Genomic DNA, 27,109 nt, shown 5'->3' with positions numbered 1-27,109 from the left:
GCCGCAGTTTAGATTTTGTTTTACACAGAGCCTGGGCAGATACAGAGCACGTCGTCAGCAGAGCGGAAACCAAGTCCCATTACTTCACTCATCATCGCAGCCTCATCACTGGTATCAAAAATAAAAGTCTAGTCGTAACCTGAACATTTTGTCTCGTCTATACAATAGATCTGAACCAAATGCTTAAACACAAGCTACAACTACAAACGTAGTCATGCAGCCGTTGGTTTCGTAATTCAACTATAGGGTTAACCAGAGCTAAACTACAGCCAACTTCATTTCGCTTGTTCTTTTTCTAGTTATTTCAGCAGGTTGAAGCCAATGCTGCTAATGGGAGCTTTGAACGACGCCAGTGCGGGTGTGCACGAAAGCATTGTGGGAGCTCAATTTGTGGTTAAGAGCTCAATGCATTAATTGATTCCCATATAGTGCATTCCCGTCTATCTAATTGGCGATGGAAGCATTATTGCAATCTTCAGTCGCTATAAGCGGGTTGTCCTTAAGTGAACAGCGTGCCAAACTCCGCCAGTTTTTACACATAACGCAACGCTTCATCGAACAAAACAGGTCTCTCGCCTCGGCTGAGCTGCGCGTGCTGCCGGCTTGTGCTTGGAACGTACAATGACGAGCTTGAGGTGTTCATTCGGGCTATTCATTTCTTCTTTTTTTGTAGCCTGGAAAAAATACGGCTAATTTTGGCTCAGGTGTAAAATAATACTACCGCTTCAAAATATTGATGCACACATCTAAGAATGCATTTCTTTTTCAGCTCGATTGCAGAGAGCTCACACTTCAGCATTTTCCACGGCTCAAAGGGCCTTTGACTATTCATAGACTGGTTAAGCTGACCGACATGACGCTAGGTTGGCACTGCTAGTTTCATTTGCTCAAAATCAATTTTTTCATCGGTGGTCACGTACGCATCGGTGAAGGCGCTTGTCTTCGAGGCGGTGGTCCTACTCATTGTAGACTTTGCCGTAGAGATGTTTCGTTACGAAAATTATCCACGCTGCATAAACTAGCTACGACTCTTTTACCCCACCAACAATAAAAAGGGTAATATAAAATTTAGTGGTACCCTCGGGGGTGAGGAAAAAAAACACATATGTGACAAACCGATACTGATTTCAAATAATTTATTTGGTAGACGTTGTCCGGTGAAAACATTCGCTTAAGTAAGCTTCGTCAGGAACGTATGGAGACTTCTGCAGGAGGTGAGTGATTGCAAAGACAGTGTTTAACCATAGAAGCCACGTCCATAGCCGCCGCCGTAGCCTCCATATCCACGTCCGTATCCGCCGTAGCCGCCGAAGCCACGGCCGTAACCTCCATAGCCGCCTCGGTAGCCCCCGTAGCCGCCACGTCCATAGCCACCATATCCACCGTAGCCGAACTGAGCGGCTGCGAGGCTGCACAGGGCGGCCAGCACCACGAGGGCGACGAGGAGGGACTTGCTGCTGACGGCAATCATGACTGCATGGAACAAAAAAAAAATTACCAAATCATTATTGTGATCAGTCAGAACGAGCATGTGTGGTTCTTTACATTCTGTAAAATGCGATAATGAACATGTGAACAACTTCGACATCATGTCCCAAAGGCATTGTCCCAGAGGCAGCTGAACGCTCTGAATAAATCTTTTTTTTTTCTTCGACCAATTCAACAGCACTCAAAAGACTTTGATGCATTGCAGTAAAGAGAGTAAACAGATCAGCAAATATTAGCCTCCAGTGTCATATATTTGGGGCAAAAACAAGTAGTCAAAAATGGCCCTCCTATGCTTACAATAAATGGAAAGTTAAGCTTAAATTTTTTCTCTTTTTTTTTTTTTGCACGTGCGATACCGTGCCAAGAAAAAATATATTTTCGCCCTTAAAAAGCCTATACTGTGTCCAAAATCAAGAGTCTTAGGACAGCAAGACAATGAGGCAGGATCTCTGATAAGTACCTTAACTAAATGTCGAGAAGTCAGTAATACATCTGTCTCCGGTTTTAGCCCTCGCAATACCGTTTCTAAACATATATAGCCACGGTGACTAAGAGGCTTTAAGCATTTATTTGCACGTCCTCCGGCGTCCTTTCGGTTGGATACCGACCGCCATTGCCGTAATTTGATGGAGACGAAAGTACACCTACCCTTGTTATTTGCATGACGTCGTTGCATTTTAGAGAAGCACTACGGCGTCCGACGTAGCCTGAGTAGAAAACTCAGCATCTACAAATTCAAAGCTGTTAAATTGTTGCTTTGGCGTTCACCTGGAAGTGACGTTTTCGTGTGTAAGATTCACGCCTTCTGGTACTAATTAGAGACTTGAATAAACTACAGCTTTGCTCATCCACTAAAAGCACAAAGCGAGACCGCGAGTGAAAGCAGAAAAACTATTCAATACATTGCGTGGTCACATGGCCACCTCTATTATTCGCATTATTTCTCCAGAGATGCTGGCGTCTTAGTTTGAGAAGTGAAACCAGTCACAAGCGCACAGCTGCTTGCAAGGTCAAACTATTGTAGCGGTGAAAACTAGAGATGCAAGGAAGGGCGAAACGATTAGCTCTGGCAAAGCTCTCGAATTAAACGAAACTAGCACAAGAACAACAACAAAAAACATTGCGGTATAGTATGGTACGTTGTGCTTAACGTCCCGAAGTGACTCTGATTATGACCGACACTGTGCTCCGGGTTAATTCAATATGCTTGAAGAGGTTCACTGTGCACTAACATGGTGCAGCACGCAGGCTCATTCAGCATTTTCGTTCCAACGAAAACGAGATGGAGGGACCCGGTTTCAACCCCACTTCTACGGCTCACGCATCGAGCGCAATAATCACCGTACGTTAAAGCAACAGCTTTCATCGCCGTGCCATATGAAACAATTATAATTAGCCCAGCGGTTCCGGTTTTTCTTTCACCAAATATTCTGCCGTGTTGCATAACAACTTACAAAACGGCCATCGCTATATCGGAGCCACAACGTATCATAAAGAGAAGCTCGGAATCGGAAACGAAAAACAGGTGGTACGAACCAGTGGCAAGACATAAATGTTTAGGCGCATGTTTACAGCAATGCCCTAGCGAAACAGCATTCAGGACTTGGAATGCCTAGACCGCAGCGAGGGAATTTGATGTGAAGGGATCCTGAGAAAATGCTTCAATTTTGCCCAATGAATCCTTAAAAAGGCTAACAACGACAAATACTCGGTAAAACAGATCCAAATTCCTAGCCATTAATGGATGCGCTCTGAAGGCGAGTAAAGCTCGACTATAGCCGCGATGAGACGCGATCGAGAGGCTGTGGTCCTTCGTGCACACTTGCCTGTTGGTGAGTGAATGGTGCTCAGGCTCCTTTGCTGTGAGGTGCTGGTCTGCTGCCTGCGATGCTTTTCAGATCCCACCGAGGTGTATTTATACGTGCCGCTCTCCAGACACGTGTCGGCCGACTTGCTCCCGTGAGCTCCGCCTCAAGGCCGCTATGCCGTCGATTCCGGGAAAGCCCCAAGCCGCAGTGCCGGAGCTGCCATTCATGGTGGGGAGGGGCTGCGTGTCCGCTGTTTTGGAAAGAGAAGAGAGCGATATCCAATCTCACAAGAAGTGTAGGGGAATCGCTCCTCCCCCGTCAACGCTGTGTCCTTTTGTACTCTCCTTCCGCACGTGGCCGATTCGCACACAGACCTTTGTTGTTCACAGAAAAGCTCACGGGGAGAAGCGACAAAATGTCACAGAGAAAATGGTTGATTCAGCTGTGACGTTACTGCGCACCGGAGAGCATACGGCGGCGTTTTTACGTACGCACACAATCAACCTTCGTGGTAAAAGGGCAGTATCCATTTCTTCACATATTTTCGTTGTGAAGAAAAATTTGAAGTATGATGACCATAGTGCTATTGCTTCCACACCAGTACCAAGAAACTTCTTAGTGCGCTTCAGGTATCCCTGTCCTGAGCCATCCGCCATCTATCCTAAACCTAAAAATTTCCCAATCTCACATCTCAACTTGACGTTCACTGTAGCCGACAAGGTGCTTCTTGCTTTAGAACTCGCTGGATTTTTTTTTTTTTTTACAGCTCATAGTTACTTTGGAACCCGTTGTTACTACGAATGCCTAGCACTTATTTGGTTTTCGTACTCAATTCGAAAACTAAGGAATATGTTCTTTTATTTACAACAGGAAGAAAAATCAGTCCCCTGTATTTAACTACCGCTCGGCTTTTGCGCATCAATAGTACCTCTAGAAATTATTCCAATAGCATTTTCTTTTTTACCAAAGCATTCGGTGTATCATGGTGCTGATATAGGTGGCAAAAGATATGAACTCTTATATTCGAAGTATTGCTTTGTTGCCATTGACAACGAATAAGGTTTGTCAAATCCTCTTCAACATGTGCTGATTCGTCAAACATGTTCTGCGCTATGGTAATCGTCTGCGACCACTAGTGTTAGATCGATGTGTTGTAAACATAATGTAGCAATACCTGATTACATATTGTGGACTATACGCTCTCGTTCGATGTTACTGCACCTGTTTGCCCTCAATAAGATTTCTCTCTTAAATATATGTGCTATGTTTTTTGCGTGGTATTCAGAAAGACATTTATTTTACACGAGCCACGATCGAACTCAAGAGGCGGCGTCGCCGCCGCAGGCCAGTCCTGCCACGCATGAGCAAATATTAGAAACTGGGTAAGCTAAACACTTGCATCAAATGGCTGGCTGAACCGGGGATAGTCACACTGAAAGAGCACTTGCATTCGTCTTGCTGTGCTTGGATATTTTATATTTTATAAAACTTTTACAATATTTTATAAAATGAGGAACTAGCCTGCTATGAAGCAGTGTCATTATGGGCATAAAAACAATATTTGTAGTGGCAAGCATCCAATTTATTCTGGATGGAATGAGATGCGAGCACGCATCCTTTAAGAAAATTGATACTTTCGATCCATGTCGCTTCCTCACTGTTATCGAAAGGTTTAGCAGAAGTAATACAAAAAGACCGCATAACGTATACTAACCTTTCTTTGTTCTCTGTTCTGAGCTCTTTGCTCTTCGAATAAGTTGGAAATGTTTTGTTTTTGTAAATCAATTCAGCCGCTTAACCTGGGCAGCTGACATCAGCTTAAAGACAGTTTTCACTGAATTATGTTTTGCGCCATGAAATGACTTTCGTACCCAGCCGCGGTGGTGCAGGGGTATGGGGCGCTCGACATCTGTGCCCAAGGATGCGAGATTGAATCCTGGCCCCAGCGACCCCCTTTTAGATGAAAGCGAGAAGCGAATTCTGGAGCCCTCTACTATACGGCGTCTCTCGTAGCCTGAGTCGTTTCGGGTTGTTAAACCGCATAAGTCAAAACGTCGTTTGTGGCATATCTGGTACAGTAACCAAAAATTCTTTTCGCATTGTTTAAATAGAATAGCGCTTAGTTTTATCCCAAAACCCCACTTCGTGCACAAGCACGTATTTGTCTTCTAAAGGCCGTGCAGTGTCCGAAGGACAGCTGGTGAACTTAAGTGGTTTCAGACATAATTACATTCGTACCAAGGCACTTGTGATCGTGCAGCACCAGCGCTTAGGCAATGAAATGAACCTCTACATTCCTAATGGGTGAAAAACAAACGTCAAAACATGTCGTGCCTCTTCTCCTGTTAATGGGAAGGCGAACCCATAATTGGCGGCAATGATCCACCGCAGATGCTCGCCGTTATATGTTCTTGTGATATTGGCCTTGCACAATCAATATCACGGGACTGAATCACAGTCTCTGCAACCGCACTTCCATAAAGGTGACATGTAAAACAAAACACATCCGCGCGCTGTACGATGTCAGTGCACGGTATTGAAATCCAGACGGGCGTAATTACTGTGGCGACCCCCGCAGTGTCGGCCTTGGAAGATCGCGTGCAGTTTCGCAGAGGTAAATCCCCTAAGCAAATCCCGCGCCCAGTCTTACCGCGGCACAGGACATTTCATATTCCGGCTCTCAAGCGAGAAACGTCCTGTGCGCTTTCGTTAATTGACGGTAATGCTTTCTGGACAGAAAAAAATAATGCGAAAATTTGAACAGGTGTTCATTGTACTGTCGGCGCATCAAGGAGTCTTGAAATCTGGATTTTCTATTTATTTACTATTATAGTGAGTGATCACCAGCGGCTAAAAACTATGGTTAGCAGCCTGACTCCAAACTGAAGGTGTTAATTAAAGCGTTATCAGAATTTAGTTAAGGTATTAGGTCTCATAATGAGCACCAAGATTACCCAGAAAGACCCGACAATAGACATCTGCTTTTAGGGGAACAGTAACAAGTAAAAATAAATATCTCCACGTTTACACGGTGAGAGAAATGCTCCGGCAATTCCTTTCTAGGTAGAAAAACTACGTTTCTGTGCTTATTCAGTAATAAAGGCTTGTTAGGTGCTGGTAATTGTATTTGTAAACAATAATTGTATTTGTGCTTCAGAAATCAAAGAAAAGTTTATCTTGGTTTGGAACCACCTCATGAAGAAAAAGTACTTTGGCAGTCATATTGAAAAAAATTAAGACCTGGGCACAAACAATATTTACCACGACGTTCAAATTGAATTACTTCGTGTAAACGAGGCCTTTCGATAGAGAAACGATCAATTAGGAATATAAAGTAGTACTCACAGACAGGTATTAGCAACAGGAATAGATAAGACAATGTACAAATAAGCAATCCGCCACACGGTCATAATATTACCTTTCTAAGTAAATCATGAGGCGAATGACAAGACGTTATCAATGACAGAGACAATCAGAGTACTGCGGCTATAACCATCAAGGAGCACGAAGCTAAAACTATGTTAACCAGCCTGAGAAGGAGAATGCAGTTTAGAATATGTAGCGAGGCGCTGTAAGTGGGAAAAGAATACATAACCTAGGGCACGTGACATCATCCAGTCAGCGAGAGTGAATCAACGTGAAGAATAAGAATAGTGTGTAGATCATTTGAATGAATAAATATTAATTAATATTAACAGTCTCTCTCAAGTGACAAGTATATACTACTTCTACTTACCAGTACGCACCCAAGCGGAAGAAACGGAAGGGTGACCAAGATGGGCAAACATTATTTGGTAACGAGATAGAAAGCTACGAAAAAGAATTTATATATTTGGTTAAAAAAAAACAACAGGAAACGAACAAAGGGGGTAAGGCCAAAGCGGCGAGTGACTGACAACATAGTCGAAATCGAGAGTAAGAATTGATCCTGTGCAGGGCATGCAATGCGAATGCGAGATAACTGATTATCGCGAAGGCTAAGCAACAGCTTTCCAAGAGAAAGCAGGTGTTGCATGGGGCGCCGTAATGTTGGGATGGTAGATCAGGGCCGGCTTGCACGATAAAGTCCGAGCTAAGTCCAGACTTAAACAGTGTCTTTAGCAAGACCAGACTTCTTTAAGACTGCTCGGGTTCCGAACGCTTCGGTTCGGCTCGTGTTCACCAGAGTGGCCCTCAGCAACCACATGGGGCATTGTACCTCGTGACACAATCTTAAGCCGCAAAAAGCAATGGCACGGATTTTACGCAGCGTAAGAATGACGGAATGTTTACATCTTACAGCGGGGACAGGGTCAGCGCATCCCTGTATTTCTCTAATTTCTCTACTGAGGTAACTGGCGTCCTTGTGTCTTAACCAAGACGGCACTAGAGTCGTAATCGTGCCAGCGACTTATTCAAGTCAGGGCTGAAGCCCAGTCTCTACTCCAGTCTTAAGCGGCCATGCTAGTAGCCTATCCTTTAGACTCAGTTAAGTCTGGACTTGCCTAAAACAGTCTTAAGATCGTTTCGTGCAAGCGGGCCCAGGTTTAGTAGTTCTGTGCGTATTTATAGGCAGCTGCTGGCAGAGAATCAGGTTAATTAAAGGATATAGGAGAGAATTTCGCAATAAAAGTGGTACAGTTAAGCTGATACTGACTGTGATAAAAGAGTTATTATGTTTCAAATGTGATTATTTTATCAACAGTGCTGCTTATAATAGTTCCTCAGATTAGACTCTTAGCATATGTGTGCGAAACAATGCGTGGCAAACGAAAGTTTAAGATTTAGATGCATGACACCACACGACTGAAATAGGGCTCTAGTCACTGAAAAAAAAAAAATTTGGTCTCCACGTAGTTTTCCTAGGACCTTAGCTTAGAACAGAAAACGAACAACAAATATTTTTACACACGCAAAGTTATTGCCATGAACACTATCCTCTCTTACCACACAGCTGAAATCAATGTCGTACCTGTATAAGTGTTCTTCAGTGACTGAAGGCGCATGCTATTTAGCAAGTGGTAATACAGTGGTACACTCTTCATCATGCGCTGGAAGCTAACGCGGTTCTATGCGGTGTTAACATCAGTGTATATTTTTAAGCAGTCAAACACTATAGTTGCTATCTTGCGAATTAAAAAACAAGAACAATTCATCATATTAATGAAATAACTGTCGTCACTGAAATATAAAAAATATTTCTCTTATGCAAGACCTGTATTCTGCATTTATCTAACATTCATTCTGCAGCTAAATTCATTTGCGGTAAGATAACAATACCGAATCGTCATCTGTGAACTCAGATTACTTGCGCATAGGACTGCGCAAATTTAAAGCTGCGAAGAAATTTGAATTATTTGAGGGAGAAATGAACCTGAAATACCCGTCAATGCGCGCTAAGAAGCAAAAAAAAAAGTAAAATGGATCTAGAAAGTTAGTATACGGAGAACCACGGGCATCACAATCGGACTGGCAGAACCACCCTTCCCAGCAGAGCACTCAAGGTGGACACTGATACCAATGCTAAATACATTATCTCAATGACGTAACACATTAGACGTACCAGTGACTCCCCTTCAAGATGTGTGGTCGTGTACGCACACTTTACCGCACGCCTAGTCATTAATTCCTAAATTTGTTTCTATTTTATCACGCATACCCACTAGCATACAGTCATACGGTATACCTTCTGACATGGATATCAAGTCCCGGTTTGAAGGCTGGAATAGATCCAACTTTTTTTTTTTTTTTTTCACGATATTCGCGCGCCAAAACGCGCAAGCGCCGCCGTTGCGACATTAGCCTCGATAGATAGTGTGGCTAGCCGAGGCTGCGAATTACATGCTCGCAAGAAGACAATTTCTAAGAAGTCGATAGAGCTACAATTTGTCCATTGTGGTGAGTTAACTCTAATAAAACATATACTAAGTGATATCATCATATTACCGTATACGTCATCTGGTGATGTACTGTCTAAGACTTATACTGTTGCATCCCAGAAGACGAGTTTAGGCTATCCTTAAGATATACTTTTGCTACCTTCGATATCACTATAGTAAATTTCATACCTCAAAAGATACAATTTTTACCTTTTCCCTTTCAGTGCGTACTGTTGCGAAAAAATTGGAGAAGGAGGCGAGTAAAGCCTGTTAGAGAATTAGCACGTGCTATTTTTGATGGACTTCTTTTCAGCAGTACTGCCGTGAGTCATGATGCTTGCAGGCACGTTTTACACCTGATTTATGTTTAAATAATCGTTGAATAAAGATACACCATGTTCAGGTTGGGGTCTAAAAACCACTTTAGCGTGAATGGTTCAGTGCAGAGATAACAGGAACAATCCTTTCGTCGGCAAGAGATAAAGAATAATGACAGAAATACATCTGCACTCCAAGCTTTCTTCATACTAGATGTGAAGCCCCTAATGCAGATTGTGTAGGCAGATATTCCTTATGTGGCAGCGACCACAGAGGGATGAGCAGTACTGTAGTTCGAGTCGAGAACCTAAATGTCCTATACTGGACAGCTTCTACCGGATAAGGAACTCAAATATGAGAGTACAACGAACTGCATGTGCTCACATAATGTGTGAATCAATCATTTGTTTTCTTTCTTAATTCATTTCATTCACATGAAATAAGGAGGCTGAGGCAAACGCCGCACTCAAAAAGATTGTGAGCCCTCCCTCCACGTTTACATATTTACATAGCAAGAGCTTCGACGAGCGGTGCGCAGCCATGTTATTACAGATAAAACACGAAATAAACTCTATACACAAGCGGAGTGGTGAACCCAGTGGAAGCTAACAAGTTATACACAAAAGTGAAATTTCGTCCTTGGTATAAATTGGAGCAAAAACATATTGCGAGTAAACAGATGGACAATATTAAATGAGCATTAAAAAAACCCGTATTACTTATTACAGGCTGAAACTCTTACAACTTATAGAAATTCTATGAAGCTATATTGTTGGACACTGTTGAGAATACTGACTAAGAATCCTTTATTAATGATCTGTGGAATTAAGTCTATCAATTCCACCATTTTGGGGGCATTAAGCATCCGAAGAAATGTAATTATTTCCATTTGCGATCCATAGATAGTCAGGGAACGAGAATCATACCAAAATTCAGATCACCTTGTGGTGTACTTGGTACTCTCTAGCCCGGTACATGTCGTAGAGCAGCTATATTTATCTTAATGTTTAGGCTGCGATTGCGTAGGGGACTGCCATTGCAAACAGATGGTTTACTTTAAGTAAGTTATATTTCCTAATATGTGAGCAATCTGTTCAGCATAGAGGATATTAGCTACTGTGAATTCTATCTTTCCGTTTCAATTTAAATGAGTTTGCGCACATTTAGATCTGTTATTGAGCCCCAAACAAGATGACAGTTTTTTGTGTATTCAACGAAGTTTATAAATGAGCAGTTTTACTGATTTTGGAAGGCTGCACTGGCAATGGTTTTGTACGCTTTTTATATATATGCACCTGAGCTTTTACAGTACCAAATTTGCCTTTGTATTCCTTTGCAATGTACTCGTAAAATAGGTACCAAGCACTTGGACATAGCGTGCGAGTAGAAGATATGCTGACTTATTCTAGATGTAAAACTTGAGTTTATGTGCCGCCTTGGTATGAAAACATACAGCTTATGATTTTGCAGCACACCTTTTTCGAACGTTTTTCTAGTGCCGTACGCTGATATGATAACGAGGTTCGTTAACTTGCTTAAGTAAGTCAAGAGACAAATTGGATGACAGAAATATGTTATCGTTATCGGCGGATGTGATATCAATTTTGCCTATTCACATATAATTTTAGATTCGTTTATACTCAGAGTAAATAAAATTAGACCGTATATACTCTCACACGGCACGCGAGAAATTGTTCCTCAATCATGTGACATAAAGCTATTATTTGAAGACAACTTCTGGCGGTACTGCAGGCAGAACAGCACGGAATCACAAACGCCTACGCAGTCTCTCAAAGACACTACAATGCCGTCATCTTTGTGATGCTCTGTTCTCTTTGTTTTGATGAGGCTAATGCGCACCGCAGAGAGCTTGCCCAAGCTATTATTAATTCGACATCGGGAATTTCGCTGTTCAGAGCAAAATGGTGTCTGCATAGTGCTACTTGTGGGCATTGTGGGCGACACATCACGACCATTCCTTTGGCTGATCGTAGTTGGCAGATGACATGGCCGGACACTGACCGGCCAGAGTGTGCTGTGACATCACGAGATCACGTGACATATCCGAGTTGTCAAGAGCGGCCAATGCAGGTCGCTCCCTCGAAGTGCATGGATCAGATCGGAATTGAACCCTGGGCTCTTGGGTCCTGAGGCAGACATTCGACTATGCCGCTAGGCAGAATCTTATCCCAAGTCAAAGATGTTACACTAAGCTTTAAAAAAATTAGCACAGCGCGAAGAAACCGGACACATGAAGAAGACAACGAATAAGACGGGCGGCCGTCCCGTCTTCTGTGTTATCTTCTTCCTGTATCTGGTTTCTTCGCGCTGTGTTAATTTTTAAAATCTATGAACCAACTAGCTCAGACCAAGATCCTAATTACACTTACGATATGCATGCACGTGCTTTCGGCTTAACTATATCGTTAAAGCTCCGCTGCGTACAGCTACTTCCAGTGGCTTCAAACATAATGTGGTAGATTACGATTGCATGTTAATAAGTTTACGGAATATAATAGAGGTATAAAGACAGGAATTATTGATTATCAAGTAGAAAAATGGTGCATTCGAACGCAGATCCGCAAAATGAGCAGCTTTTTGAGCCTCATTCAATAAAAATATTAAAGCTTTCGAGTGTAATCTTCCCAGGCGAAGCTCAAGTCCCCACGTCCCACAACAAAAATATTTCCTTTTTCGAACAGTGACAAGGAGAGACTAGGGTACGCTGTTGCATTGTACAAGCACGTTAGAGTCTACTGCGGTCCGTTGAGGCAAAATGGGGCCCTCTCCGCAATGCCATCCGTGTTAGCGAATGCGGCGTACTGCGTGGACTGAATTGTTCAGGCTATTCTCGGCTCGATCGCAACTAATGTAATGTTACATAGACTATCACGCGTCCCTTCAAAGTGTCAAATCCAAGGTTACAGCATACCCGCCGTGTAATACATTCTTTCAGGCATTATTAAACAAAGCACGGCAGTTTTTTAAGAGCGACCACTCTTTTAGAAGTAGAAATAGAGAAACATTGCATATTCAGGAGAAAGAGTAAAAGCCCTCACTGTCAATCTGACTTTGGCATGTCCCGACATTTCCTTAAAGGAGCACATAAATATGGATGGAAGGCCATGATGTACGTTAGTTGCTTTCTTTTGCTGATTTACTTGAAATCATGAAACAGCAATGAGGAAAGACCTTTTCTTTTTGCACCTTCATGTGAAATGATCAAAACAAGGATAACGCTGCGTCATTACACGTGTCGAAGTGTAGCTGATGCGCCAAATATATTGGAAACGCCACGTCTGCTATGTGCGTAGCGAAATAAATATTTTGCGTGCCTACAGGCTCGTATCTGACTGGTTGCTTGCTGTTTCTTCGTCTACTTTCTAGTCTGCCAAATTAATATTAATAGAACTATTTCATAAAGTTAAAAAAATGTTCTTGTATGGTTTCTTATTTAGAGTGGCTGCTGCCTTCTTTGCATGCATCCGATAACTACATCCTCATTTTTTTTTGTATCTTAACAAGGTGTCTCGAACCTGGCAGCCCTCATTTTATAGCCAGCGTAAGAGGGTTATCGCACAACGCCATCTTCACTTTTTATATCATGTTCACTGCATTCCTCGCCCTCCGCTATAGAAGAATGAGGCGCTGGTGAGCGACAGGTCACTCACAACATAATTATTTAAGAACGTAGAAGATTGAACAGCAGTCGCCATCACTGAGCTGGTAAAGCACAGGACGGGAAATCGGGAGGTCGTGGGGCCAGATCCCTATGGCAGCAATTGGTTCTATTTTCTTTTACACTTTAATGAACACTCTCCACGATTACAATATTCTTTCACATTCATCATTCCCATATAATTTCTTAGCGTCAATTGCTGTTGACTCTTCTCGCATTTAGGGCACAAATTACAAATTGGCACCTTCCAATTCTCTTATTTTGGTTGCGTGTTATTTGATTGTGAAGTTTTTCAGAACTCGCATTTGCTGTTCTGAGCAGGTATGGCCTACAGCGGCAGCGTTATTTTGTCGGCAAAGTAGACGGTCGTCTGTTGCTGCGCAGGGCGATTTTTGTGTCTGAGCATCTCACCTCTCTCCCTGAGTGTTTTTTTTTTTTTTTTTGCTTCTTCCAGTGTTAAAATGAGCCGTATGATAGCTGCCAGTTAAGGTCTCACGCAGATGTTTACCAACCACCTTTATTAATGGATCGATCGCTTTTCTACGAAGTGTTTAAGTTTCTCGAAGAAGAAAATTAAAGCCTGGCACTACCGCGGACACATCAGCGAGCTCACGAAGGGAAGGAGGGACGTCACCCATTATCACGCTGCCAATTCCGAAGGTCACCGATGCGAAGAGGTTATGCAAGCGGCTCTATAAGGGGAATGAATGCCTCACACTAAACCCCGCATAGGAACCACCGCCCGGGGCCGCGCTTTCCCTCTCCGCTCTTCAATTGACCTCACCCAGGCATTTCCTTGGTCGCCGTCAACTACAGAACAAGTCAGACACCGGGAAATAGCGCTTCAAGTTCTGAGAAGAAGTCACCTTGAAACGCGCTGCTTTACTGCGCGCTTCTTGCATTCCATTGGGAGAATTACCTTCGCGAATGAAGATTTACGACCGACTGAAGTTGCAACTCTTAAGCGAAACCAGAAAGTGGGCTGCAGGTTACCTGGTTGGTTGCGGTTGGTATTGGTTACCATATTCATCGCGGTAAGGATATTTCCATTCCCCTAAATCTCTTGTGGCTGACGCTGCGCAAGAACGCTTCGATGAGTCCGCGCTTAATTTATTGTTTTTGTTTTTGCCTGGCAATAATCTGCAATGCAACAACGACTACTTAATATATTGTTACGATGAAATAATAAGGGGTGTTTATTTACAGTGCTGATGTAGCGGAACAAGATGAAGCCTACTAGCGCCCAGAAACCAACGCTTCTTCCTCCTCTTCTGTCACACCATCACCATCCTTCATCGTCGTCATTAGCGTGACATTTCCCCCCTACTCAGACGAAGCCCTCAGGGCGTGTTCGTCAGTCGTGCGAGGCTGACACGGCTTCAAGAGGGCAACATGACACAGTTCGGTTTTGGCAGACCGGCAACCCGATGCTGTCAGGCGGGCTATTCCATAAGTTAAATCACTAATGCGTTTGATAACCACATATGGGCCGCCATAATGGGCCAAGAGTTTTTGATGTAGGCCACGGCGCCGAATTGGACGCCATAGCCAGACTAAATCAACTACAGAGTACGTGACCCGCCGGTGACTGGCATCGTATCGCACTTTAGAACGTTCTTGTGAAGCACCAGACCGTAATCGGGCGATTCTCCGAGCTTCTTCGGCGAGACAGAGGGTCTCAGCCAGGCAGGGGTCTTCACGGCTTGTGAAGGGCAGGATAGTATCCAGAGAGTATCGTGGTGGTCTGGCATAGAGCAGAAAAAATGGACTGTACCCAGTCGTCTCATGCGTGGCGGTATTAAACGCATACGTCACGCTAATGACGACGATGAAGGATGGTGATGGTGTGACAATATGTTTACATGGACGATTTGTCTCGTATCATTTTATTGTCTGTTGTATATACCGTGGCTGTCTTGCCAAATATCGACTTCTTGCTCTTGACCGTGGTTTAGAACATCCAAAAACCATGTCCTTTAGATGTGAAAGACTAACGTGAATTATGAGCAAAACTTGTATTTTGATAATTAAATATTTATGCAAGACTCAAAAGATCAATCTGCTGTGCATTTCGAGGCAAATGCGACGCATATAACATATATAACAACACTCGGAAAGGAATCACCAGAAGTAACATTTTTTTTTTATTTCATTAGCGGACAAGTTCGACACGTCGAGAAGCAACCAACATATGGAGCGCCACCCAGCTCTTTTCTGACTTTCCTGTCTGCCTTCCCAACGTAGGTGGTAATTAGTTCCCCGAGGGCACAGGAAACCACTTCAAAAGCGGATAAGCGTAACTTTGTCGAATACCCTGTGAGTACTCCAATAGAGATGGTGTCACACACCATGTCTATTTCCCAGTACATTGCTTCCACTACGCGTTAAGTGGGGATAACAGGGGCTTTTTGAGGCGGAATTAAAATTTTTGGTTATGCCAGACGGGTGTCAGATACATGTGCTAAACGAGATGTGCACCAAATAGCGCTACAGATAGGTTGTCAAATCTGCTGCACTGAGTAGGGCCTCCTACTATTAACGCCTTATTTGTACACATGGTTAGGAAATCTATCCTTTCAGACATGAAGATAAGGCAATGCTCTGCTAGCAGCTATATATAGGTAATTTCCAAACAGCGAACTCGTTCGAGCCTCTGACGAAGCCTTTGTTTAGCCTAGCAATTAGGATGCATGAACATGGGGTCTCTGCATATGTCACTCTGTATTCATATAATTCTTAAATATAGCTTAAAACTAGCCCGGTTGGTGTCTCAACACTTCTGCTTCAATGGTGCCGAAACGCTCATATAGGTAGAAACAGGACGCCTGTTATCCAATTCTGTTTCACGCATAAGGCACGGTACATGTGTTAGTAAAAAAGGCAGCAGCTACACAAAGGGAGGAGTGCATGAGAGACTGTTGTATTTTTACAATCTCATTTTGCGCAAGTGTAGTTTTGCGCTTTGTAAAACGCAAAACACAAAACAAACGTGCATAAAGAGATTTGCGTTTAACTGTGTGCTAATCCGAGTGCCTAAGTGATTAGGTACGAGTATCAGGCTTATGTGTAGCCCTGCTTAACAGATCTTACGCAAGGACCACTAGGCTTCACCGTGATAAACTTCCGGTATTTATATTTTGCGATATTGCCCACTGCAAATGGGCAGTGTAGCTGCATTTTTCCTGCAAAAAAAAATAATTACGAACTAGAAACGAATGCGCCACCCCCGCTGCGATCCAATCTGATGATCTCCGCATGTCGCGTGCAATGTGAATCTTTGTAATTTTTCTACTTTCTATTTGTCCACTTTTGCTTAAAAAGCATGAGCTCGTTCGCTGTGGGATTCTCAATGAACACCGTAGGTAAGTAAAACAACCATTATGCTCCCATCGGTTTCCGCGGCTATTCGGTTCCTTCATATTTTGGTAGTCACGAGCCTCTCGATTCGTTTTTATTATGTAACTCGATCTGGTGCCTACCAGGCTATTAGGTTCTCGGGTTTGGTTTGGTTTGCGGGGTTTAACGTCCCAAAGCAACTCAGGCTATGAGAGACGCCGTAGTGGAGGACTCCGGAAATTTCGACCACCTGGGGTTCTTTAACGTGCACTGACATCGCACAGCACACGGGCGCCATGCTTCTCGCCTTCATCGAAAAGCTGCCGCCGAGGCCGGGATTCGATCCCGCGTCCTTGGAAACAGTAGTCGAGCGCCGTAGCCACTGCGCCACCCCGGCGGGGTATTAGGTTCTCGGGGACAAGGCAATAATCTTGCTGCATTTAAATCACTGTCGAGAACTATGTCTCAAGCGTAACGGCTCGTACTACCCGCAGCAAAACTAAGAAAAACATTACTACGTATGTAAAGGCACTTGCTTTAAATCATCATCTAATCAGCTTTCATTTCCAAGCTGACTATCCAGGTTCAATTCTGAGAATCATTTACTAATTACAAGCACTAATCTCACTAGTCTCACTATTAGTGCTTTGTTCTACAGTTAGTTTCATTATCGTTATCAGTCTGGTCATTCCAAATCCAGAAGAAAGCAGCAATCTCGCATGTTTCCGCGCAATTCATGTTTGCTGCTGTACCCAACTATGCTGGATCCAATCCAGGCCGCTGCAGCCGCTTTTCGATGAAGCATGAAGCAAGGCGCCAGTGTGCTGTGCCACGTCAGTGCACGTTATTAAACCCTAGGCGCTCGAAATTTCTGGCCTCCTCCACTACTGAGTTTCTGACAGGCTGAGCCGTTTTGGTACGTCAAGCTCCATAGACGTAAACCTTCTTGTGTTTTGGGGGTATCTCTATGCACAAAAAGAACGCAACTGTCCTCCCTCATCTCCCTCATCTCCCATAATTGCTCGTTTACTGTCTTCGAACTGAAACCAGCTGCCAAATTTTTTATTCCTGTAAATATAACGCGCCATTAGAAAGCCACAGTGCTTTCGTGTGTATTAGTTTTTGCGCTATAATTATTAATGCCTATTATAGAGATAATATGATGCTTGTGAATATTTAGTTTCCACAATCTCCAAGTTTACAGTAGTGCATCTTTTGTGTCGGAAGTATGTGCTAAAAGAAATATGGTCTCGCCTTCCAAAATTGAGGCAAAAAATAGAGCTATACATTTTACTGTTCACGAGCTTCGAATTCAAATTTCCTTATCAACTCCAGTCTTCGTGTTAAGCTACCGTTATTGTGATTGTTATGGCATACGTGTATTCTTTTAACACATTAATTCACAACACTAGTTGCACAATCACAATAATTTGACACAAAACTAAACTGTAGTCTTTTCTATGCGCGAAAAGTATTTTACTGCCACTAATTACCTCTTGTCGTACATCGATCGAAGGTGACTACCATACATTTCCTTCCACTGATTTAATTCTTGTACTGGTTTGAAATCTAAGGAAGAGTGCAGTACATTTCTCTATATATTCTGAAAACTGCAATTTTTTAGGTTGGCCGCATTGATTTCATTTTTCTGTAGCAACTTCGTTGAATGTAGCAATGTCATTGCTAATATTCCTGTTCACAATTCGTTTGCAAGCTTAGTTTTCTCCTTGCTTTTCATCGCAAACTTGGAGCTTGTTTTTATCCCTTATGTGCATAATATGAAAACTGCTTCGAGTTGAGTAACGGTGCAGTTCAGGTGCCCGGCTGCTATATTTGTTCGGTAGAACAGATGCGAGCAGAAGTTGCGTGTTGCACTTGTTGCGGTAACGATGCACCAAACATTTGCAGGTTAAAACAGAAGTTATGAAGGAGACACGCGGATCCTTGTATTTTTAACAACTTAGTGCGCAGCCAATATTCATGCTACGTCTAACGAACGCAATTGCAAAATGGAAGCCGTAACCGCTACGCTGTGCCACTTGTACTGCTCCCCTGTCTCCACATAAAGCGACTTTTTTGGCAGAATTATTGCAATAGAAACCCCATCGGTAGCTAGCAGTAACTTAATGTTTTTTGGTATCCAATCGCTGTCAGCAGTAACTCCTCGCAAGTATTCCGCTTTCCTTTAGCTTGTCTCTAGGAAGAAAATAAATTGGGCACCGGAAAGGGCACAAGAATTTCTAACACTGAGATCAGAAACCTTCACAAAGGCTGCACCTCATGCATTGCACATTATCAACGATTTTTTTTTTCTAGCCGGGTATTCATCGTGTCCACGGGTGATCAGCTATTATATGCCCAATATCTCATTCGTTTAGAAACTGGGCTTCATGGCCTGGTGCAAAGGCATTACTATAAAGGGAGAGTGTTCTGGCAAGGCAAACCATTTTAAGCCTGGTGTTAGATGGTGCTTGCATTGCAATATAACCAGAGAAGATCCTAGGTATCTATGTTGCTGCAATTTCAACTGTAACCTGCGGTGCTTTATATACGGCATATACTCACACTTTTCTACAAACCAGCTGCAGAGCTTGGTGTCTTTCTTCCCGCCGATTCTCGCTGTCAAACCCTGTTGGAGCCAAACTTAACTCTCGACAAAAGACTCGTGCGAAAAAGCTTTTGCTTTGTTAGAAACGCCGTGAAATACCTTGAAAGAAAATAGACCTGAAATATCACATGTCAAAGATAACTGCTTTTTCTGTCACATATACTACTCCCAAAAATGCAGCGACCTTGCCTCGTACCAAGACAAAAACACTTAATTGACATCGGGAAAGAGCCTATGCAGATGTCATCGTGTGAATTTCAACGCGGTTGAGCCCTGTGTACACTTGTAAACTCACTTGCTTTGGAAGTAGACTGACACCGAAGCTAGATACAATGAATTGACTTGGCGCAAAACAAGCTGCAGCCACTCAGCGCAACACTGACAAAATTGGACGTATTCGCTTGTTTTGACGCCACTGTAGTTTGTAATATGTAACTATTAATTTTTAAGACTTTCTGTGGAGATCACGTTTTGGAAAACTAAAAAAATGGAGCGTTCGTACGTCAGTTTGCATACTATTTTGTGTTGCTTTTTTACCCAGTAGGACGCATCAATGTACATGACACTGCGATGCCATTGATGCATTATGGGTGAGTGCTCATGACAAGCGGACGTAGTGGCGCCAGATAAGTGGAACATGATGCCTATGACGTTGCGGCGACAGAACGTTGAACACGGCTCTGCCATAGTTTCCGAAAATGACCAAGACAGGATCAACTCCACTATTGGAGAACTACACAACATCCACCAGAGGCTCTTCTTTAAGTGCAACGATGCAGCTAGAGTTATCAAGGAGAGCAACTGCAACACATTGAGCACCCATCCCCGCATGTTCGACTGTATAATTAATGTTCTTTTTCTTCATGCGGGCTTTATAGCCATGCCAAAAAAAAAAAAGCGTTAGCTAAACCCGCTACATTGTTCAGTGTTTTTCTACGTGAACGGAGGATAAAATATATGTGCACAAAACTACATCATCAGTTCAACCACACACAGTTAGTCTGCTGCTCACCATAATTTGGAAACAAATCCGCTGTACTGCTATGGTCTGGTTAGTGGAGTTCAACGTCCCAAAGCGATTCAGGCTATGAGAGACGCTCTACTCCTATGTGAAAACCTCGATGCAGATAACATAATCTTTAAACTGGTTTGGTTTGTGGGGTTTAACGCCCCAGAGCGACTAGGCTATGAGAGATGCCTTTAAACTAAAGGGCACGCATTTCCTCTCTCAAAAGCTCTCTGCATTCATTAACCATTCATGAAGAAAAACAAATACATTGAGCTCGACACTGAAACATATATTACTAAGGAACCTTTTCTAATGTGCCTACGGAGTGCACAGCGAATAAAAAGAGCACGTCGCTATTACTCACCTATACTTCTATGCGGCGGGTTATTTCTAATGATTTACATTAAATAAGGAGAATGTTCTTATAATTTTGCTCTATTATTGATTGATTTTGGTTATGTTTCATGCAGGTATTTTTGGTATTGAAACTACATTTTGAGCACTCACATACTTTGGCCCCCTTTACTTTTGTGCTAAAACACGTTGCAGTCAGTATCCTAAAATTAGGAACCTGAATACAATGACAAACATTTGTGCAGCCTATATTTCCCTGAGGTTAAACAAATAAAAGTAGAGCTGTATCGAAGACGTAAGCTTTAGGATGTTCGAGCATGCAAGCCTGAAAGGGCAGCATTTAATCAGATGCCAAAAGGGAATTTCAAATATAGCGACCTCGTGCTTCGTCATTTCAGAGCGCAAGCAACAACGACAAGCGGCATTCCGCGTAACTTGGACATGTGTGCAGGATTTTCTTTATAAGCTTAGCTATGCATTTATTTGGATTCGGCAGCAGACAATGCACGAATCCTGATGCAGGTACAGAAGCTCAAAGCTGTTGATGCTTGACCAGACAAGCAAACACTTTCCTCAGGCGTGTACATCGACGTGCTTGTAGAGCGACACTAACAGTGTCCGGAAAGAAATGTAATAATAATAAAAAAAGCCTACAACAATGTACCACTACGTGCATTGCAACTAACTACATCAAGCAAGCAGCGCTAACTCGTCTTAGCTATGAAGCGGGAAACGCATGTGAGCGAAAAAGTGAGCGACGCGACAAGGCGGCGCGGCGAAAGCGATCATGGTTCGCTCCGTCGCCTACTGGGGAAGACATGCACGCGACAGCACGAACCGAGCGAAACGGCGACAACGCTCTGTGTAGGTTGTGTAGCTGGCATAGTGGCTTAGTACAGCGCAAAACTACTGCCAAATGCAACAACAGTTGCAAGTTATTTTGCGACAACATGGCAAAGCAAAATGTATTTACAACAAACCGTATCGAATGTGCGTTAACTTGCACTGCAGTCTGTACGAGTAGTCACGTGACCCCTTGTTTCTTTTGTTTCGGTTGCGATTAGACGTTCTTTGAATCCTTGGCTATTCACCATTGTTCGTACAAAGCGAAAAATTTACGCGGTAGTGCACCATCACAATGCAACACAGCAAAATAAAGAAAGCGTGCAAAATGAGCGGCAGTGACGTAAGCTCACTTCCGGGCGAACGAGCGAAATTTTCTATTTTGCCAGATCCGAGCGACAAGCCAAGCGACACATGCATTTCTGTTCGCACGAAGGCTTCGCGCGACGCGTGCCGCCGTCGCGTTCGCGTTCGCGTGAGTTTTCGCGTGCATGCGATTCAGCCTTAACTTATACTTGGCTACACCAATCACATGAAGACGAATTAGCGTCTACGGAATGCGAAGCACCGGTTTGTTTTTTAGGGTCTTTTTTTTTTACGCAAGCTTGCCATAAGGCATATTACAAAAACCCGTGCAAATTAGTGTCCGTAAAGAACCGGAGAAGACTCCTGCTCTTACTGTTGTCGATAAGCCATTTTAAGAAGTCCTCTTCCCTTGTTGTGGCACGGCCGCTCAATGGAGGCGCACTTGGTGCGGCCCGTCGCGTCGCGCCTCAATGGCTGGGGAAGCGCGTATTGAGAGAAGCTGCCGTTTCCACCGTCATTCTCCGCGGGGGCGCCACCACTCCAGGACAAGGCGTCGCCGGCACGGACGAGCAGACGACGCGGAAGGAGCGCGCTGGCTGGGTTGGCGCGTGTTATCGTTTTGACTACTCAGCATAACAGCGTCCTAAGCGTATGCAGCACCATGCCAGGCCACTGCTGTGTGCCGCTGTGCACCACGAAAGCAAGAAAAGATCGGTTACCATGAGTTCCCGTGCGATTCACAACGTCGAGCAGCATGGCTGAAAAACGTATCTCGGGAGGGCTAGGATGGAAAAGGAAGCCGGTGGGAGCCGAGTGACAAGTCACTGGTATACTCACTACACTTCACAGATGACGATTACAGGAAGAACATAAAACTGAAGATCCTGCTTCCTTCAGATGTCCCCTCCGTGTTCCCGAACTGCCCACATTACAAGTTAAGTTACTCACGCGGGCTCATGTTGAGCCAAACAACCTTGAAAAAATTATTGTGCGCAGGTCAATAGCTTTATTTTCCCCGCTTGTTATAGCTACACTTCAGTTCCTCCTGGAGAACCCCCCGTGTCATCCTGAAGCATGTGTGTTTCAAGATAGCTGCGCCACGATCACTTTTGTGACGATGATATCAAAATGGTATGCCTTGCCCAACATCGCATAAGTGAAGCTATGGTGACACCAAGAGGAGCCGCTCTATTTGTCAGATGACGAGCGACTATCTTGGTTAGAGTTGGACTTTGCCATATCGAAGACATTCAGGTTCAAGGAGGCACGTCAAATCAAAGGCTAACCAAGCAAACGTACGAAGCAACAATCATGACAATCAGATCCACAGTGGCGCAAATTAAGTACCTTCTTGATCACATCAAGTATCTTACAACAATGTCTTCTGTGTGCCTTACTAGTGCATTGCATTTAACCGAATCTTATTTTCAGCTTCCGATACGCCCTAAAGCAGGCCCTGAAAGCGGGTTTATAGTATCGCTTTTTAGCAGCCTAAGGCAATTCAAAGGCGGGAACGACAAAGTGGACGCAAGGGCTGCAGTTTTCACCTCGGAGAAAATACTGAAGGTACCACTAGCGAAAAAAAAAATATATCGACTGATGTTATACACATTTTGTCATGCTTTGTGCAGGTTGGCATCTTGCAAGCATCGGTCTGCAAATGCACCTATCAACAATAGGCAGCTATGAAACTTGGAATTCGTGATTATGAAAGTCGTACCTTGCCAACTGCCATATCACGTCTGCTGCGAGAGAGTTTTCGAGTCAGCTTGGATTCATTCATGTGTGGTGTGAACCAGCAGCTGAGATAGAGTTAGCACCGATTGCATTCTTGGCTGGTTACCTTACACGCCCATTTAAAGAGAAAGTATGAATAGTTTTACAGAATCTCATGGAACATCTTTATTTATTCTGTTTTCAGTGCCTGCCCGTGTTTCCATTATTTATATATTACCAAAGTTTAAATAACTTCTAGTGCTTACTTTAGAGTGTCAATAATTTTATTTTATTAGTCCCCATCCATTTATTAACTTTGTGCCTTGTGATTCCTGCAAAACCCTGGACTTCTCAAAATTCTTGATGATGGATGCCTAAGGTATCTGAAAATCACCATGCACCTTTGTTAGCAAGGTGATGAAGTGCCCGCAGGTCATAAGTAGCAGCAAGCTATGCAACATGTTAATTTCATCCCTTCTTCCCTATTTTGTGCAATTTCCGGAGTTGATTTGCGATAGAGAAGACCGCAGTCACGCTAAGGACCTAACCAAACTAATGCGACCACTGCTGACCAACTGGACAGGCACCATCAATCAGACAGTGGAAAAAATCACGCTTGCACATAAACCTTTTTTGAGAAAAGTTCTTCGCTTGTAAAACAAGCTTGCGTGTCTTCTGTGCATCACGCGGCTTCATAATGAAACGAGAAAAACATTGCCTGAGCCTGCGGGCGTGTCGTTGAACTGGCTGTCTTGTGTTGTTTCTTTTGCAACAGTTTGTGTTAGCTAGTATGTTTTGGTGGTGGTACCCACGTGAATATTATTTCCAGTGAAAAATGAGGAAAAGCCTGAACAATAATAATGTTGAACGCTACGTCCTGAATTGTAAGTTTCCAGAAAAGTGCACGCTGAATAAATGGCCCCAAACCATGTCTCGATTTCAAGATTGAAATATATAATACGTTATTACAGTGGTTGAAACGCAACTAAATGGGTGCGCACTCAGCGAAGCACACGACTGCCTCGTTCTCGTTGTAAACGGAAGACCACGAATGACCTGGAAAAGCCTAGTGATGATGACTTGCCGCTATCACCTTATCAATAGCAAACATGCACATTGCATCACATACTGTGTGAAACGCCGCTCATAATCCTAAATTGAGCAAGCGCCGACCACGCGGACGCCGAAACGAAAGCACAGCCACGGCCGCTGCGCGCAGCTCTCCGCCCGGACTTGTCCCGGAGCGGTGGCGCCGCAGCGGTGGCGATGAGAACTAGGCGCAATACGGCTCTTCTGGGCGACGCGACGGGCCGCACCCAAGTGCGCCTCCATTGAGCGGCCGTGGTTGTGGTCAGTCCTACTTCCTGCAGAATATTTATCCTTGATGCCCTCGTCCCTGCACAAGTCCACACCAGATGGCGAACATCCACTTCTAGAGCTCGTGTGGAACACTTCGGGCTTGTGGTGGGTCCGATGTCTTGTTGAGCTTATTCGTGCATCATGAAAAACTGCTGCATCGTTGCTGGTGTATTGTCAACCGAATAAATAGACAGCTTTATGGCGCGCGTATTAGACATAGTCTGCCTTTCACATATCTATTCTACGTTGTACGCATTGCGAACGCGACGCGACGGGCCGCACCCAAGTGCGCCTCCATTGAGCGGCCGTGGTTGTGGTCAGTCCTACTTCCTGCAGAATATTTATCCTTGATGCCCTCGTCCCTGCACAAGTCCACACCAGATGACGAACATCCACTTCTAGAGCTCGTGTGGAACACTTCGGGCTTGTGGTGGGTCCGATGTCTTGTTGAGCTTATTCGTGCATCATGAAAAACTGCTGCATCGTTGCTGGTGTATTGTCAACCGAATAAATAGACAGCTTTATGGCGCGCGTATTAGACATAGTCTGCCTTTCACATATCTATTCTACGTTGTACGCATTGCGAAATGTGATATTTCTTGTTAATTGCGTTTTTTTATTGTCTGTTTCTCCCACTGATGCTACGGCCGGTAAATTGTCTTCAGTTTCTTTTTTTTTACAGTTTCCTACCCACAGCAGCAATGTCGTTGGTTTACGCTAATTTAACAGCATAGATATCACGAGTGAGGTGCTTGTTATATGCCAACTGGCAGACACAATAAAACATTTTCTTCAAACCAGTGGGCTGGCATATAGATTACGCTATTATCTTCAATGTCAAAGCCGTTTCGAATTTATTGTGTACTCTGCGTCTTCGGAAAAGTAAGGGATATTGCAGGATCTCTGCGGCGTTTTCTTAACAAGCGCCGGCCTTTTGACGTAGCAAAATTCGCCGCTTGCTTTCAGTTTAAGCAAAGGGTTTTCATGCACGCAAAACTTTGCTTTTCACGTTTCCTATTCAAACAGTAACGAATGTTTTAGAAACCTTGGTATATAACTGTTAATCTAGCATATATTTTACGCCGAGAAAGGTAATGAAATATTCTGCAACTTTCCATCTAGCGTCTCCCAGAGCAGAACTGAACTTCTAACTCACAGTTATTGCTCAAGGGGAAGGGCACGTGGACGATAAGGGTGGTGATGCCTTCGCCTTTCAAAGAAGATTTTGATCGAGTCATCGGTGCTTGCTCTTTTCGGAATCAATGCCTATTACACTGAAGCTGTGCGATTCTAGCTTCACAAGAGAGAACGGATGTGTGAGCCCCACTTCCTCCATATAGGTTCTTTATATATTTCGTACAGAAGGATAAGGATTTCCGACGTGCCTTGTAGCAGCAAAACAAGCAAAACTTTGACTCGATACTTCTCAATGTGCATAGTGATGAAACCCTGCAACTGCTTCCAGGATGGCGTTGCAAAAATAGTTTCAGGCTGCTCAAGCACGAGGCTTTAGGGCAATGACTATGGTCAAACCAAAACTCACCGAAGCCGCTGCAGGTACTTTGGGTCCCATGACCCCAGACCTACATGTTGCTTTTGTGCATCCTGGATTATTACATGTAAGGTGTTTTCAGATAAAATTGGTATAATATTTCTACATTTTTTTTCTCCATTAGACTGTACTTTACTATACGAACGCCGGTTTTTACACTAAAAAGTGTTTAATGGGAATTTTTGGTATCATCTGATGCAGAGACACGGTCAGCATTTATTTGGCATCATCCCTTTCCTTATAAATGGTCACTTCCCAGCCACATCTTCCGCGAAATAGATATAATTTGTGGCCTGCCGAACCTCCAAATCACCTGGTGATCAATCGAGAAAATAGGATGCAGACGTTGAACGCATCCTTACAGTAGATTGCATAAAGAATGTTTTAAAGGCGAAAGCCTTTGTACCTCATGCTTGATGTGACTGGAAAGCGGGACCAGAATGCTTGACCAATAACTCATTCTACTGTAATCGTGAGAATTACTATGACTAATATGATTAATCATGACTACGACTATGAATAAAAATGACATTGAAATATGAAGCTACAATTAACGTGGCCAATTGGTCACAGTCACGGTCAATCATCGTTATTCATTGCTAGTCTTGTTTATGGTTAGAGTCTGACGTCATAGCTGCTGAATGTAGATGGCGCTACGCCATGCCCAGACATGTCTGAGCCCACCACGTCTTGGTGGAACTTAGTGTACAACGCAACGCATTCAAAGTATGGACACAGATCGACGCACAACAATACCAGCAACAAAAGAGGAATTTTTTCGCATTGCTGCAGACAAGGAGGCTTAAGTGCCCCCTCTGCTCTGAATTTTTCACGCATTTAATTAATCATTGTTTAATGATAGCACGCGTTTAACG

At 43.6% G+C, this 27,109-nt stretch overlaps 1 protein-coding gene across 2 annotated transcripts; it reads right to left on the bottom strand.

Moving 5' to 3' along the window:
- Positions 1-1,119: 1,119 nt before the first annotated feature.
- Positions 1,120-3,471, bottom strand: LOC146192325 (uncharacterized). Of its 2 annotated transcripts, none has more exons than XM_084600041.1 (2): positions 3,315-3,471; positions 1,120-1,473 (listed from the first exon to the last, which is right to left on the bottom strand). In XM_084600041.1, exon 2 carries the CDS (start codon positions 1,469-1,471, stop codon positions 1,238-1,240), a length of 234 nt encoding a protein of 77 aa, XP_084456167.1. In that variant the 5' UTR covers positions 1,472-1,473; positions 3,315-3,471; the 3' UTR covers positions 1,120-1,237. The 2 variants fall into 2 exon arrangements, with proteins under 2 accessions (XP_084456167.1, XP_084456166.1); XM_084600040.1 differs by lacking the exon at positions 3,315-3,471 and adding an exon at positions 2,137-2,280.
- Between the last annotated feature and the right edge of the window lie 23,638 nt (positions 3,472-27,109).

Source organism: Amblyomma maculatum, chromosome 4 (genome assembly GCF_055883805.1).
Source record: "Amblyomma maculatum isolate TAMU_Amacu chromosome 4, ASM5588380v1, whole genome shotgun sequence".
Taxonomy (NCBI): Eukaryota; Metazoa; Arthropoda; class Arachnida; order Ixodida; family Ixodidae; genus Amblyomma; species Amblyomma maculatum.
Note: the sequence above shows the minus strand (reverse complement) of the source record. Positions and strands in the feature narration are given on the sequence as shown.

Coding starts and splice junctions, on each gene's coding strand:
- LOC146192325 (XM_084600040.1), bottom strand. CDS start 2,164: ATGCAACGACGTCATGCAAATAACAAGG. Junction 1,474..2,136: donor ACGTCATGCAAATAACAAGG/GTAGGTGTACTT, acceptor TGTTCCATGCAG/TCATGATTGCCGTCAGCAGC.